General features: G+C 35.9%; 2 protein-coding genes across 2 annotated transcripts in view; one reads left to right on the forward strand and one right to left on the reverse strand.

The window, feature by feature from the left end:
* Positions 1 to 10,772, forward strand: part of sh3gl3a (SH3-domain GRB2-like 3a) — a 34,685-nt gene extending 23,913 nt beyond the window's left edge. The window contains exons 5-11 of the mRNA XM_053512775.1: positions 1,746 to 1,879; positions 2,106 to 2,264; positions 2,843 to 2,946; positions 3,517 to 3,641; positions 4,173 to 4,205; positions 5,756 to 5,821; positions 6,132 to 10,772. Of these exons, the coding sequence (XP_053368750.1) occupies positions 1,746 to 1,879; positions 2,106 to 2,264; positions 2,843 to 2,946; positions 3,517 to 3,641; positions 4,173 to 4,205; positions 5,756 to 5,821; positions 6,132 to 6,337 (827 nt within the window). The 3' untranslated portion in view covers positions 6,338 to 10,772. The remainder of the gene's footprint in view (positions 1 to 1,745; positions 1,880 to 2,105; positions 2,265 to 2,842; positions 2,947 to 3,516; positions 3,642 to 4,172; positions 4,206 to 5,755; positions 5,822 to 6,131) is intronic.
* Positions 10,773 to 12,973: 2,201 nt separating this feature from the next.
* Positions 12,974 to 14,020, reverse strand: gjd6 (gap junction protein delta 6). Its single transcript, XM_053513689.1, has one exon. The coding sequence runs from the start codon at positions 14,018 to 14,020 to the stop codon at positions 12,974 to 12,976; it is 1,047 nt and encodes a 348-aa protein (XP_053369664.1).
* Between the last annotated feature and the right edge of the window lie 2,317 nt (positions 14,021 to 16,337).

A 16,337-nucleotide genomic window follows, 5' to 3' on the forward strand; every position in this document is an offset into this window, starting at 1 on the left:
TTACATGTTTTTAAATAATTCAATGTAAAGTTAAGGCACTTAAAGGCCATATCTGTGTGTCCATACACATTCTACCTGTTGTTAGCACATGTATTAGCCGTTAGTTTATGAGCTATCTACTGAAAGTCCATAATATTATAAGTTCTGCATCTGCATTCAGACAAATATCCTATGATATTAATTAATGGTAGTGTAAGATCACATGTAGGAATATGATGTATTCTTATTTGTAAGTTGATGGATAAAAAAACACAAAGCTCATTTACCCGAACTCAAGTGTTAGACAATAAATCCAACACCGGAGACATCACTCTTACCATCATCACCTGATGCTGAGTTTCTATTCTGGTGATTTTCTTTCATTTCTTTGCTGCAGATGGGTTCACTTTCTGCTGTTTATTTTTTTACTTGGGGTTCCCCTCAGCAAGTGAAATATATACTCTCACTTGAATTCAGGTCATGTGACTGACAAGGCCATTGCAGAGCATTGCACTTCTTTGCCTAATTAAAGAATCTAGGGATGCCTTTGAATACTGTGGTTCATTGTTTATCTTCATTATGAAACGCTCTTCAATGAGCTTTGAAGCATTTGGTTAAATCTGAGCAGTTCATGTAGTCGAATTCAAGAGTTGTCATTAGGGATTATTAATGGTTTACACCTGGTCGTAAACCATCTGTATTTATGTTAGTAATGACTTCTCTTTATGGGTGACTTGAACACATTGTAGCCTACTTTCTGGATTTATTGTTTACCACAATTTTATGGAAGATTTTTTTTTTTTATCCAGGGTGGTAGTTGGCTTTATCACTTCCTGGTCTTTTGGTGTTCTTGGACTCACTACAGCATTTTTATTTTTATTTTTATTTTTTATAAATGTTTATACTAAGAATTAATATCAATAGATTACAGACCCATGGGCAAACTGAGCAGCCAATTGTCCAATTACTTTTGAACCCTAAAACACAGATTTCAATTTCTGTTTCCAGCTACCACTCAACTGGTCTGTTGACCATGATATTTCTCTGCTTGATTGGCCAGCCAGCTCGCTGAGCTGAAGGCTGCTTTTAAAGCAACCTGGTCTTTAATAATGCCCCAGGAGTGCCCACAGTCTGATCGCCTCCATGCCATGCCACATTAAGGCAGTAATCCGTGCTAAAGGAGCACCAATCAAGTGTTGTGTGCATTAATGAACATATATTTCCAATGCCGTATTGTAAATTATTTTTCGATTGATTTTAGGAAATTTTCTAATTAATTATTGAAATAAAAAGAAAAAACATTTTGAAATCTTTTACTTTACATGTAATGAATATAGAATTTAAAAATTAAAATTTTTCTATTAAATGTAATAATATAACCAAACACTCAAACATCACACATATTGTATATACTGATGTTTTTATTGATATTGCTTTATTTGTAATTGTAAGAGTTACTCATTGTCAAATAAAAGGTAGAAAACAGGGTTGAATTAATAAAATCATCAGATGATGATGATAAACTGAGTAAGGTGAAGAATTTGCAACTAATGTGCTTTGAATTAATCTAACAGACGAAAGTGCAGGATTAGAAGACATAAAGATAATTTTGTTTGCATGTTAAGTAGTAGTCACTCTATCTATAAGATGACATAAGAACCTGGAAATAGTGTAGACTACTAAAAAAGAAAGGAAGGTCACACAGCTTGTTTATTGAACTACTTGAAAGCTGTGCAGGGGCTGATGGGAGTGCATGTGTCTCGCAGGTTGTGCTCTGTTGGATGTGGGTGAGGCTCTGAAACAAATGGCAGATGTTAAGGACTCGCTCGATATTAGTGTGAAGCAGAACTTCATTGATCCACTGCAGACCTTGCAGGACAAGGACCTCAAGGAGATAGGGGTAAGAGATCAAGACTCGAAACAGTTCAATAAGCATATAATTACCTCTGTTTTGTATGCTTATTGAAATCACTTTACATTGGAATGTAGTACACTAAAAATAGGATTCTGTCTTTTATACTTGTTAACTAGAACTTTAATGTGTCCTTCAGATATTGAAGATTGCAGTGTAACTTTATATAATCATTGAAAGCAGTCTCTGAACATATTTTTCCTTTCTGTGTTAGCATCATCTGAAGAAACTAGAGGGACGGCGGTTAGATTTGGACTATAAAAAGAAGCGGCAGGGGAAGATTCCTGATGATGAAATCAAGCAGGCTGTGGAGAAGTTTGAGGAGTCTAAGGAACTTGCAGAGAGGAGCATGTTCAACTTCTTAGAAAATGACGTGAGTTCTCCAGAACATTGCAACAGATTTTTACATTAACAGGAAGTTGCCTGCTGATTTTGGATGCTTTGAGTGGATATTATATTTATAAATGCAGTTTTTTAAAAACTTCCCATCATGTAAAAAAATAAATCAACTATGGGTAGTGTGATGCTGACAATGAGCTTATTTATTAATTATTTTTCTTAAGGAAATTAAAAAAAACCCTCAAATTTAGAAAAACACATATTATGCACTTACCTGTTTATAGTAAAAGCTCATATTTAGGATTTCTTCACTGCTTTGGTAGCTGTGCAACATGTTTCTCTGTTTTGTTTACAATAACTACTGTAACAATTAAGCAAGCCCACATAAAAATAATAATAATAATAATAATAATAAAAGACCAGTTGAGTGTTAGTTCTGGCAGGTGCAACATCCTGCTGGAAACAGAAATTGGAATTTGCGTTTTAGGGTTCAAAAGTAATTGGACAATTGGCTGCTCAGTTGTTCCATGGCCTTTACAGACTTCTACCATTTATTAGGTCACACACGGTTTCTTAGCATTTCTAAACATACTGTTTATCTTCTGCATGTAGGTGGAGCAGGTGAGTCAGCTAGCGTCTCTGATCGAGGCAGCACTGGAGTATCACCGTCAGTCCTCTGACATCCTGGAGGAACTCAGTGGCAAATTACACAGCAGGTATCTCAGTGAAGGTTTTAAGCATTTATAAAATACACACCTGTACAGCCCATACATGAACTATATTGTAATATAAATTTTTAATGGTGCAATTGTAAGTCAAATTGTATTCTTAAAAATGATTGTAGTATTTGGTATAATGTTTAAACTTTGCTAAGATGGAAAAATGGCCACAGTCTACTGTCTGTTAGGAAAAAAGTGTGCTATGTATGTTCTACATATAACTTGGTAATTAGATTTGTCTTATTCTAAATATTAATCAGTAACGCTTGTTTTTGTGGCTACAGAAATATTAAAAAATTCCTTTGTGTCCTAAATTTGTAATTATATAGAATATGATTTGGAGAATGAAACAGAATAAAATTCATTAATGTGATGCTTGTCAGGAACAGGGTTAGATAGTTACTGAGCAACAACCCCTCAGGCAAAAGATATTTTTAGTATCGTATTGCTGTCAAGATAAACTGGGTCATTTTGACCTAAACAGAGCAAGATGACGTGACACTGCATTAACATAAAGAGCAATGCTTATCACAAATAATCAGCGATTGATTTGTGTTTTTCCTACAGGATGAACTCAGCAAACAGTAAACCTAAGAAGGAGTTCAAGCCAAAGTCCATTATGTCCAGCCTGGAGACCATCAATAGCAATCAGCATAATGGCGTCTCCTACACTTCCTCTCTAAAATCCACAGGTACCACTGAACTATACTAAGTGTGCATGAATTATTTGTGTCAATCCTCCCTCTTGTTTACGTCCATAGATTTGGGATTATTCCATTTTTAATATTGTCTATATTTTTCACCATCTTCTGTTCCATTTGTTGTAGTATTTTATATCGGATACTTTATTTATATCATAAAAAGTCATTACAAATTACTTATAAAAATGTAATCTTAATTATGAATAGAGGTTACAAAGAGCTAAGTCAACTCTCTCCTTCACTGCTCATGTCTTAGCATCTGAAATGTTAAAGGCAATGCAAACATCTATAAAGAAAACATAATATTCGGGAACTTAATTAATTTATAAACTATTAAAAGATAACAAACATGTAAGTACTGTACCAAAAATGGGACAAACGTCATTCAAGGTTACAATTTTAAGCAGCATACATTGCTGTAATGGAACACCTTGTTATATTGCCAAGTCATATCACTAGACATCTGTTTAGGAATGATTTAAGTAATTTTGCTGTAAACTCATCTCCTGTTGTCCATTGCAGATATACAAGTAAACCACAGTGTAAATGGAAAAAGTAGGTTCCTTGTTTTTTTTTTTACAGTCACTGCTGATAAAGTCCTATACGTAAATATATAGACATATAAGCAGACTTTTAGGTGAACAAATATTGACATTCCTTGCAGATAACTTTACCTAAAGACAGCATTTTAGCATTTACACACATCATCCATAACATTACCACCACTGACTGGTAAATAACATTGATTATCTCGTTACAATGACATCTGATAACGGATGGGCTGCAAGTAAACCTGCAGCAAGTGAAAACTTTGTCCCTGGTGTTGATGTGTTGGAAGCAGCAAAAATGGGGAAGCGTAAGGATTTTGACAACTTTGACAAAAGCCTAACTGTGATGGCTGGACGACCGGATCAGAGCAACTCCAAACTGCAGGGTTTTGTTGGATAGTCTGTGTAGTCCGATCTAATAGAAGTGCTACGGTAGCACAAATTCACTAAAAAATGTTAATACTGGTTCTTTTAGAAGGGTGTTTCTACTACGTAGCTCCCCTATAGTCAGAGTGTTCAGGCTGACCCAAATCCACCAAAAAAACGTGGCCTCAATGGTTAAAAGCCCGGAAGAGTGGAAGACCTGTTCTAAAGAATCATGTCTTATTTGATATCATGTGTATGGCCAAATACTGTATGCGTGTGGAAGCCCCTTCTTACAATTTACAGGACTTAGAGGTCAGGTCTTTGACGGCCTGGTGCCAGGTACTGCAGGACACCTTTAGAAATCTAGTGAAGTTCATGCCTCAGCGGCTGTTTTGGTGAGAAAAGGTAGACCTACTCAAAATAAGTCTGGTGGCCGTAATGTTATGCCTGATCAGTGTAAACATACTGTAGAAATATATAAGTATGGTTCCCTCTAGTGGTTAAAATGGGATTTTAACTTTTTGTTGTATTTACAAAAGAATGCTGTTTATTAGTCTGACATTTTGCCAAGAGCCAAGACATGTCTGGTGTCTGAAACAGAACTCGCCTTAAACTGTGTCAAGTTGTTTTATATCTCAAATAGATAAACTTACAGTACTGTGTTTCTTCATCAAAATAAGAAAGGAGATCAACAGAATTATACAGTATGTTAAATAGATTTGGATAATGATGTAGTTTAATTCTGATTTGTATATATATTTTTAATTCATTAAACTTTTACAACAATTTATTTAAACGTTGCATTTTTCAAAGTGTTTGTGGGATCATTGAGGCGTGTATATTGCAGGACTTTAAAGTAGTGATTGTTGGTTTCAGAGGTCTAATGCAAAACTAAAGAAGCAAGTCTCAGATACCAAACATGTCTTGGATCTACATTATAAGGAATATTGTGTCAATTTAGCCTCTGCCAGACTGTCCCTTTTTAAAAAATAATCCATAGTAATGACTTTTGGCAATAGAAAGACAAATTCCATTAGGATATCAATAAATATGTGCTTACAGAAAAAGAATGAATTCCTAAGCAAACTTACTTTGTTTATTAGTCTTGTGATCACATCCATGTTTATCATTGATCTTAGTGTTTGTGTTTGTGTGTGCATTTCATGCTCACTCTCTATATTTTGGTGTCAGTTGATTACATCAGCCATCCACCTCCCATTAATCCAGTGTGGCCCGAAAGCCAGAGAGTAAACAGTCGTGAGTATAACCAGATTCATACAGAATATGTGCACACCAGGGCTGTAACCACCACTGACACTGGAGAGAAATTTAAACTCTTATCACTGTTTTAGAAGGAACTGAATATGACGAACCATTATGTAACATAATGTTATTATGGTTTTGGTATCCCATTTTGGCAGAATTAAAATAAACTGGATATGTTGAGCTAGACTGCAACAGTATTAAGAACTGTTTGTTCCTGATTGCTATTTGTAATGTGATGAGTATCTTACGCAATGTGTAAATTTTAAGGACAACTAACCATCATTACCTGTAACCGCTACAGAAACGGAGCTGCACATGGACCAGCCGTGCTGTCGCTCACTGTACGACTTCGAACCCGAGAATGACGGGGAACTCGGTTTCAAAGAAGGAGACATCATCATCCTCACCAACCAGATCGATGAGAACTGGTACGAAGGGATGATCAACGGCGAGTCAGGCTTCTTTCCCATCAACTACGTCGAGGTCCTAGTGCCCCTACCGCAATGAGGCTTGTAACACTGACTCAAGAGACACACTCTATAGAAGCTTCATCTTTTACTGCTTTATTTTTCAGCATCAAAACCTAGTGAGTCAAGACAACTGGAATTGAAGTATGATCTTCATGAGTAGAAAAACATTTAAAAAGGTTAAAACAAGTCCAGTTATCTTGATTCATTATTTCTGAAAAAATGGTAGGTTTTATTTTTCAGTATTTATTTCTCTTTTATATGCAGTATTCTTTGTGCGCTTCTGATTTTTAACTACATGGATGGCTAGCTCTCTACTTTTTGTTTGTCTTTTTTTTTTGGTTTGTATGTCTTTTTGTAGTTTGAGTGCCTGCACTGAGCTTACAAGTCACCAGAACACAATTTATACAGTGTGACTATCTGTACTGCTACTCATGGGAATGTTTATTTCCCTAAGTACTTAATCTCTTGCGCACCTGCTCTTTTTTTCTGTTTATACTTGACTTTTTGTGATTATCTGAAATCTTGACAGCAGTAACAAATGTGATATCGAAATCGAAGCAGAGATTGAGTTACAGGGTGGATGATGTGGCAATAATATCCCATTATATTACTTTTCTCACAAATGCACAGTATTTATTGTTACTTAGGTTTTGTTCGAAATCTTTCAGACACAAATAAATAGGACAGTTAAAACAAAGATAATCAGATAACAATGAACTATTTGTTACTTTGACTTTGAGTGAAGAGAGAAGGACAACATAAGGCAGGAATTCTTAATCTGTTTTGGACACGAAGTCTATTTTAAAGGACCAAAATTCTTACCATTTAAAAAAAATGGAAAGCAAGTGCAAATATCTAAATATTATAAACATTAAATAAATAATACAAACTGAACGATTGCCCAGGTGTCGTTTAGATTCAGGGGCAGGCTCTGCTAAATATACAATAAATATTGTATGTATTTGTGGTGTCTGTTAGGAAATATGGTGATGCAATTGTGAAATATGGTGATGCAAATCTTAAATAGATACTCTGCATGCTGCCAGTGTCTGTTATGAAGGCCACAGTCATGTACAGTGCATTAAATCATTGTGCCAAGAGCTAATGAAATAACAATTATGTGATATTAATCGGACATGGAATTCTTATTTTAAAATCATTTCATGAATCAAGTGCATGTGCATTATAAGACTGTATCTGACTTTGCCTCTGACCCCCAGGAGCTGATGGTGTAAAGACTATTATATAGAAACAGAACATTTCTCAGTCCTGATCAAGGGGATCCACGACCCTATAGATTATAGTGTTTCTCTTCCACCATTAACATTTACATTTAATCTCTTTTGGTGCTGCCACCAATTTAGCAGATTCAGCACATCTATGAGCTTATTATTAAGGCTAAAGGCATTAAATTAATTACAGAAGGGAAAACACTAACATTGGGAAAAAACATTAGTTAATGAAAAAAAAAATCTTTACAAAATCACCTTGTCTGATTTATTTACAGGCTGCAACAACAACATGCTTTTTATAATGCAGAGTTTAAAAGTAGCTAAAAAAATAAAATAAAACAAAGACGATGAGAATAACTCAATTCGTTAACTTAAAAACAAAAAAAGAGATACAATTAAAATAGTTTAGTACTGAAGCTTAAGGAGAAATGTAGCTAACAAGAAATGGAAGTCTGATATTTAGGACACATAGGACCTGATGGTTTGATAGTAACCTGATAATCTTTTTATTATTATTCACATAAGACATAATGTTTAAGCTCAGTCACGATACGTTTTATAAACATATGTAATCAGTTAGATGTTAGATGGACAGCCCATAACAAAATTCTAACTGCAGGTCAAAGAAGATAAGTTCAGGAATAAACGAGTGGTTAAGCCTCTGTATCACAACATATTATGATTTGATGTATCACATTGTCACATCAGCCACCTGTGAAAACTTCTCTCACTTACTGAAGTGCTTCTTTATTTTGGGATTATGGTCATATTGCACTAAAGCTTTAGTATCAACAGTCACAAGGCACATAGATCTCCTGTTTGCACTTCCTACTTCATCTCTCTGCACAAATTGACATTAACCACATTCTGAATTCATGAACATGTTTCAGTATATTGAAACATTACTTTTCTTACTGACGGTCCACAACAAATCCCATCTGTTCACCATCAAAGCTAAGATTTTCCAACTACTATAACTAAGTGAGGTTCCGAAAAAAAAAAAAGGATTATGTTTCCAGTGGTCAAGCTTTGAAAACTGAAAGATTTGAAATGCTTTTCATGCCTTGCTTGTTTTTAAACTGACATGTCAAGATGTGTACGAATTTAAAGCCTGATTAGCCAAGTGCCGACCATGCACTTTCATATCAGGGTAATTGATTTAATAGTAATGGGGTTCAAGTTACCCCAGTACTGCAGTGTGGTAAATGACTGTATGTCTGCAAAGCTACAAAACTACGCTGTGTAGTTTAATCGAGCCTTTTTAATTTGTATTTTAACTTTTGATGACTACTTTCCATTATCTCCTGTGTGATGACATTTGCATGGCCATGACTGCCTTATTCTGTGCTCTGTTTTTGTCACTGTTGCCTTTGCTGGTACAATGAATGCTCACTAGTGATGTGATAAGGGAGAAAATGGGATTTTGATACCAAATTAATGGGTTAAAATTAGTGCTGCAACTTTTTGTTATTATTTTACATTTTCTTTTTTACATACTTTACATTTTCTCATTCTATAAAGTAATCCATATTTAATTCTAGCAGTAGAATGCAAGTTCTCATATGGCAAATCACACCAAAAATTCAGAAATTACCTTTACCAAAAAACAAACAAACCACAAACCACTGACAAATTGGATGAACAAAGCCATAAATGTATGATGTACTGAATGACCAGGTTATCCCATCAATAAGTTTTTACTTCTCTGATGGCACCGGCATTTTCCAGGACTCATATGATGAAGAATTAGTCCTGGGAATGTAATAATTTTTCCACAAGAACTGGTCAGTGGTTGGAATATGCTAGGTAGGACTTTACAGAGTAGTTTGACTTTTCCGTCATCAGTACAAGATCTTGGTCAAAGGTTAATGCATCTCTGGATGAAAATAAATGTTATGATGCTGCATAAGGTTGATGAAACAAGGCCATAGCGAATGTGTATAACTATAATTGATGCTCAAGGTGTTCCAATGAAATATTGGGATTATTACCTTTTTTTTTTTTCGGCTTGCCGGGCAGTGCGTGGTATGCCAGACTCATGGTCAAATTGCTCTTTAAGTATTCTGTTTGCAGCCCTAGTTTAAAAAATTGGGGGGAAAAGCCCTATAATTTGCAGTTATTTGTGATCAGGAATCTGTTTGTCACAGTTTGTAATATTATTACATGTTTTCCAACATTTATAGAGAATTTTACTAAATTATGGGAGTTCCATCTCTCAGAAAGACATTTAATTTCTTTTTTATATTAGTCCAAAAAAGGAGGACAGGTTTTATCTAAGGAGCGCAAATGCTACCTAGGCAAGTTTCTCCCAAATATAATGCACATTTTATGTGTTAAATTTTGCAACAAATTGTAGAACATTGATTAGCACATGCCTAATATCCACTGCTTTTTAGTCAGCCAGTGGAACGCTTAAACAGTATTTTACATTTTACTTGTTGTCATATTGTATAATTATTACAGGTTTGACTAAGATGATAAAGTTGGCATTGACTCAGTATTGACCAGCGGCGCGCTTTACAGTATTTTATAGATTTATTTGTTGCCAAGTCATTTAATTGCTTTTGCTTGAATACAAAGTGAATAGGAATGAGACAAGCTTAAGCAGGCCTTAATGTGAAATCCTTAACCTGTGGTGCTCCACCTGGTGAGCCTGAATTTATTTTGTGGAGTTAAACATATTAGACTGTTTATCATCATACAGGAGTCCAGAGACTTGATATGTTGCATTTTTGATGCTCCTATCAAAACATCAGTTATGCTTAAAGCGTATAGTTACAGTAGTTTATCCCACAGTTAGACACAAAAACTGACAAAAATGTTCCAGAGCACAATTTGGGACTTGTTATCCATTTAGATATAAGTAAGTAAGGATGAGAAATGACCCACTTTTCTCTAAATTCCTATATATTATTGACTAGACTAAATATTTTTATGTCAAGATCAGGCCTTATAATGGGACAGAATGATAACAATAGAGCATGGTCTCTCTCTGGACTGTTGTATAAAACACTACTGACTCTTATACATTTACACATTTTGTCATGTAGCTTTCCAATTATTTTTGTCACTACAGTACATGTTTCCAAGAGAGAAGCATGTGGACCATGTGTATTTTTTTTTCTTTTTTTTCTTGTTAGTATAATTTATACAGAAAGTGTTTTATAGATGTAAATGAATATATTACAAACTGTATATTGCATAAATAAACGACAAATGCTGAATAGCTGTCGATCCCAACTTTTGTAGTCTTTTATTTCCTTGCACAAACACACATACAGCCTATGTTACAACAGTTCTGTGTTGACGAATAAATAAAGTAGGAGTCATTAATAAACATCAACGACCAAGTTCCATTGGCAGCCATACAGTACATTACGCTGCCTCCACCATGTTTAAAAGATGCTTAGGGTATCATCAGCCATTCCTCTCCTTCTCCACAGTCTTCTCTTTATATGATTCTGTCATTGAGTGTGACCAGTGGTTTGTATCTAGAGATAAAATGCCTGTATTTGCATTCATGAAGGCATCTCTTAAGTGTAGGCATTGACAAATATGCCCACCTCCTCCAAACTGTTCTTGACTTGGCTAGACGTATTTTTTCTTCACCAGGTAACTAATTCTACAATCATATTTATTAGTTGTTTCCCATAATGCTTTATTTAATGCTATATTTATTTATTTATTTTTATTATTATTATTTCTCCCAGCTTAATGATAGCCTCCTTCACATTGCTGTACACTTTTGACAATAGATAGCAATCTTAATAATTTATTTATTTAACCAAATAATTAATTTTGTCCCAGTTCTCGCCAATTAGTTATAAACACCAATTAGCCTAATCTGCATGTCTTTGGACTGTGGGAGAAAACTGGAGCACCAAGAGAAAACACACCAAGCATGGGGAGAACATGCAAACTCACAGCATGCACACAGACCCGAGGCAGCCTGGTGGGTTGCAACGCGACAGTGTTAAACACTAAGCCACCGCGTTGCCTCTATCAATTCAATAGGCTCTCTTTCATGCCGAAAATGATCACACCTATTGGGATAGAAATGCACAATCACCAAATAAAAGTGATCAGTCACTTCGTATTGATTTGTAGAAGTTTCTCTTCCCTCTGGAAGAAGTGAACATAACTAAGCCAGTGGAAATGTTTGTTCTGAGAATAACTGTTTTCATTATTGATTTTTTGTCATTTCTTTATATATTATGGACTCATTATCACAGAGTATTGTAATATCACTTTGTCGCTCTTGTTTGCACATTTGCACATGCACTTTATGTGCAGTTTCTTTTGTAAACTATCAAAAATGTAGATAGTTCCCTGTTAACTTGTAATGTCAATCTGTCTTGTCTCAGCTAGCCGGCTAATTAGGTTTCTCAGTTAGCTAGTTAGTTTCTGTTAACTTATGTTGTTAATTTATCTTGGATGTACTGTGGCACCTTGTTCCTGGAGGAACGTTGTTTTGTTTCACTGTGTACTGATCTGTATGTGGTTGAAGTGACAATAAAAGCCTACTTGACTTGACTTAATATTTTAAACATGTAGAAAAAAATGCTTTTGTTTCACCACAAGGATGCGTACAATACAGGACATTACATTGCTTTGCTTTACAGTATGTTGATTGTCATTATGAACAGTGGTGGCCAAACATACTGTATTAAGACAACATATGCTATGTTATGTATATGCATATGCTATGTTATGTATATGCATATGCTATGTGATAACACTAATTAGTTCTGGCCTAATAGATTCATAGATCTGGCTGAAGAGTTGCGTTTATCAACTGGAAAAACTAGACAATGGTGAAGAAGGTAGTAGCAGTCTAGAAACCGTCTTCTGTACATTATCTTCAAGGTCTTTCAAAAAGAGCCGAATACCACCGTTATCCCAACATCTTTAAAGTTGACAAATTAATGTTGCTACAATATTTTGAACAAAACAAAACAGTAGGGCTTCTGCTCTGACACTCATGGAGAAAAATTTTCAATTATTTGTACCTTAATACAACAGTTCAACAGTGGCAGCTTTGGCATGGCTGCGGCTTAAACCCCCAACCTTCTGATCAGTAACCTAGAGGCTTAATCGTTTTTATCCACCACCGTCCCTCTTGGAAGAGCCACCAATAGGAGAACGTCTGATTTTAATGAGAAAATTATAATTTTTAGTAAAATACTAAATTAATTAATTAAAAAGTGTTAGACTGGTTGTATAAGTAATAAATGATATGACTTTATTTGTAAGTTTTTATTAATTGTAACGTTTGTACAGTAGAACAGATAATGTCCAGATCTCATCACTTTTTATTGACACTCGGCATACAGTATGTTTTGCCATAGTAAATAAAAAGGTTTATATCTTTTTAAAACTTACCACAAAGCAAGTTCTAAATAATAAAAGGTTTACGGATGTAAAGTGAGAAGAGATTCAGTTTATATCCAGATTTCAGCACTTCGTTTGGACACTTTTCCTTTATGTGATTGTGTTTTTCCCGAAATCACTTGTGCTGCATTGTGTCGCTCTTTCTGCTGTGACTTTTTAGGCTTTTCTTTCTCGTGTTTTAAGGGTGAGCAGCACTCATTTCCTGCGCATGTCCACTCAGGCTGATTCTCCACAAGCAGCTCCAGTGTAGGCAGAGACGTCGTACTGTTCGTCCCAGAGCGCCTGTTGTCATTTATGGCTCCATAATTACTGCTCCTCCATCCTTCCTTTACCTTCATTGATCTTCTGATCTTCTTCCAGCCGAGATGATTGAGCTCCAGGAAGTTTAGCAAGATGCAGAAGACACCCACACAGAACATAAAGATGAGGAAGATACTCTTCTCTGTGGGACGTGAAACGTAGCAGTCCACGCGTTGAGGACAAGGACGGACGGCACATGTGAAACGAACTGGGACGCGGAACCCGAACATCAGCCACTGAAGGGAAAGGAATGCCAGCTCCAATGCAGCACGAAAACACACGTGGAGCACGTAGGCTTTGGAAAGGACACCTGAGGAACCTCTTGTTAGTGAGACATGTTTATGGATAAGAGCGCTGTGATTTAGGGAAACACAGATGCTTTTTTCCAGAACATCGACCACCTTGTCTCTTGGGTGGTGATGAGAGGTGATGGAGCAGCTTTCAGAATTACAGCTCCGTACACACTCATCTGTGTTTTGTCCAGGTGCCATTTTGGAAAGGTTATGCCAGGTGTACAGAATGAAGAAGAGTGACGGCGTTGACACAGCAACAATATGGAAGACCCAGAAGCGTGGCTGAGAGATTGGAGCAAAGGCATCGTAGCACACATTGGAACAGCCCGGCTGCAGCGTGTCACACACAAACATGGTACGTTCATCCGCGTACACATCTTCTGCCGCCACAGCAACCACCAGCAACCGAAAAATTGCCATTACCGTCAGCCAGATCCGGCCAATCAGGGTCGAATGCTGGTGAACGGCATCAAGGAGCCGCTTCAGCAGCGTCCACTCGGTCATTGCCACCACCCTGAGTCCCAGTGCTCAAATGTTGAGTGGGTTGAGTTCAAATCCTTCAAGTACAAGAGCTTTAGTTAAGTTCCTTCAGCAGCAGTCTTTTGACTTCATCAGCTCCAGGGAGCCTCCTGATTATGCGTTTTTCACCCCAAACCCCATCCAAATCAATCACTCATTTTAAATCTACAAAAAGTCAAAAAGTGTCTGCTTCTTCATTGCTTGCTTCTGTAGTGCTGTGACTTCTCCGTGCCATCCTTCCCTTTCTCACTCCTTTTAGATAAGCTCCCTACCAACGTAAGCCACTTGACACTAGGTCACATGGTGCCTTCTCTGTCATCTTTAACCTGGACCATATTTTTAAAAAGGGCCTGAGTAGACGGCACTCTCCTACTTAAGATAGCGTCTGGTTCTTTTTAGCTCCGCCGCTGCTCAGAGATAAAGGGAGCTCCTTTAAAAGGATGGATGTTTAAAAATACAATTCTGATAACAGAAGCCTTTTATGCTCTGCTGAAACATTCTCTGGGTTTGTTGGTAGGGTGTAACAGGTTTAATAAATGCCAATATCTTTACTGTTATTGTCCACATGTTGTTATGTGAGATGTTATAATTCGGTCTAAGGGTTTAATCCTAAGATTAGATTTGTGAGGATTATACACACATAGTGTATCTACACTAGATGTTTTTTTATGTCAATAGAGTAATAAGTGGGTTACTTTTGTGGGTATCAATTGATATACAACATATAAATATTATTTACAATTGGATAATAAATAAACAATGAAAACCATGAATGATCGTGATTGGAAATCCCATAAACACTTGGTAAAGTTGCATTACAGCAGTAGTAACCACAGCTACAGTATTTAATAAGGAATTTTAGAGGCTTTCCACATGTGCAATGGGACTTGAGCACACAGGAATAGAATTTAACAGTTGTAAGACTATAAGAAACTAGCAATAAATGTATATGTATAAATATATATATAGGATAATATTATAAATATACAGTACTATTTTTATTTTCCTAAAGGGTGTATATATTTTTTTGACTGAAATATTATATTACTATAATATACATTATATTATTTTTATTTTCCTGGAGTGTGTATAATCTTTTAGGTCTGACTGGTATTTATTACATTGTAAATATTATATTCTGATATATAATATTTTTCAATATTTTTGAGTTTTCACTATTGCTTATGGGGAAATTCGTTTTGATAAACAAGCACACTTCCGGAATGAATTATTCTCACAATCCAAGGTTTAACTGTACAGTATATAAATGTTTGTGTGTACAATATTGTACAGTATATATGTGGTGGATCATAAATATACTGAACATTTGTAAATATATACCAGACAATGTTGAAAATGTTTAAATTTTACTGTGTAAAAGGGTTTCAAAGACCATTAAACTACTTAAGTATTTATTTAAAAATAACGATCTAAGAAATTATGTATAACGATTTACACATGTATTCGGATTAGATACACTATATATTGCCTTCTAATGATTGTGTTCAGGGACTTCAATAACACCCGTTGCTACCAGGATCCAGCTTATATCCTTGCTATGTCTATAGACACATTAGAATAAATCACAACGAACAACTCACTGACTTTAAATATGGTACTGTCATAGGATTACACTTTTATCACAAGTCAAATTTCCACCCTGCAAGATTTAAGGTCAAATCTAAGTAAGAAACAGAAGCACACAAAAGCAACAATAGATAAGTCATCAAGCAGTAGACCATACACACTAAAGGAGCAAGGCTGCCAAGTGCTCAAGCATGTAATGGATAAAATTGCCTGTCCTCCCCCTATTCCCATTTCTCACTAGAGTTTAAAACCACCTCTGGAAGCAAAAGTGACAGGAAATACCTGTATGAATCTGGACCTGACGATCATGAAAGATGAGTTTTCATGATGGCCTTAAGATTACTATGTGCAATGCCAAATAATGGCCTCCACTGGACTGATGTTTGAGTGAGGTGGATGCCAGGAGAAAGCAAACTACCAAAATGCATAATGCCATACAGTCATTCAGAACATTCAGGTGGTTAACTGACTTTATTTTATTGCCACATAATGTTGCTAAATATAGACCTGACCACCTGAAGCAACTCCAGACCATAACACTGCCTCCAAAGGCTTGTACAGTGGCTAATATGCATGATGGGTGCATTATATTGTATGCTTCCCTTCTTACCCTGACACGCCATTGCTCTTGTATCAGATCAAACTCATTAGACCCATTGCTCCACAGTCCATTCTTTTTGCTCTCTAGGAAATATTTTTTTTTTCCTGATTAGTC

This window comes from Clarias gariepinus, chromosome 15 (genome assembly GCF_024256425.1).
Source record: "Clarias gariepinus isolate MV-2021 ecotype Netherlands chromosome 15, CGAR_prim_01v2, whole genome shotgun sequence".
Classification (NCBI taxonomy): domain Eukaryota; kingdom Metazoa; phylum Chordata; class Actinopteri; order Siluriformes; family Clariidae; genus Clarias; species Clarias gariepinus.

Excerpts from the sequence above, each read along its gene's own strand:
- gjd6 (XM_053513689.1), bottom strand. The coding sequence starts at position 14,020 with ATGACCGAGTGGACGCTGCTGAAGCGGCTCCTTGATGCCGTTCACCAG.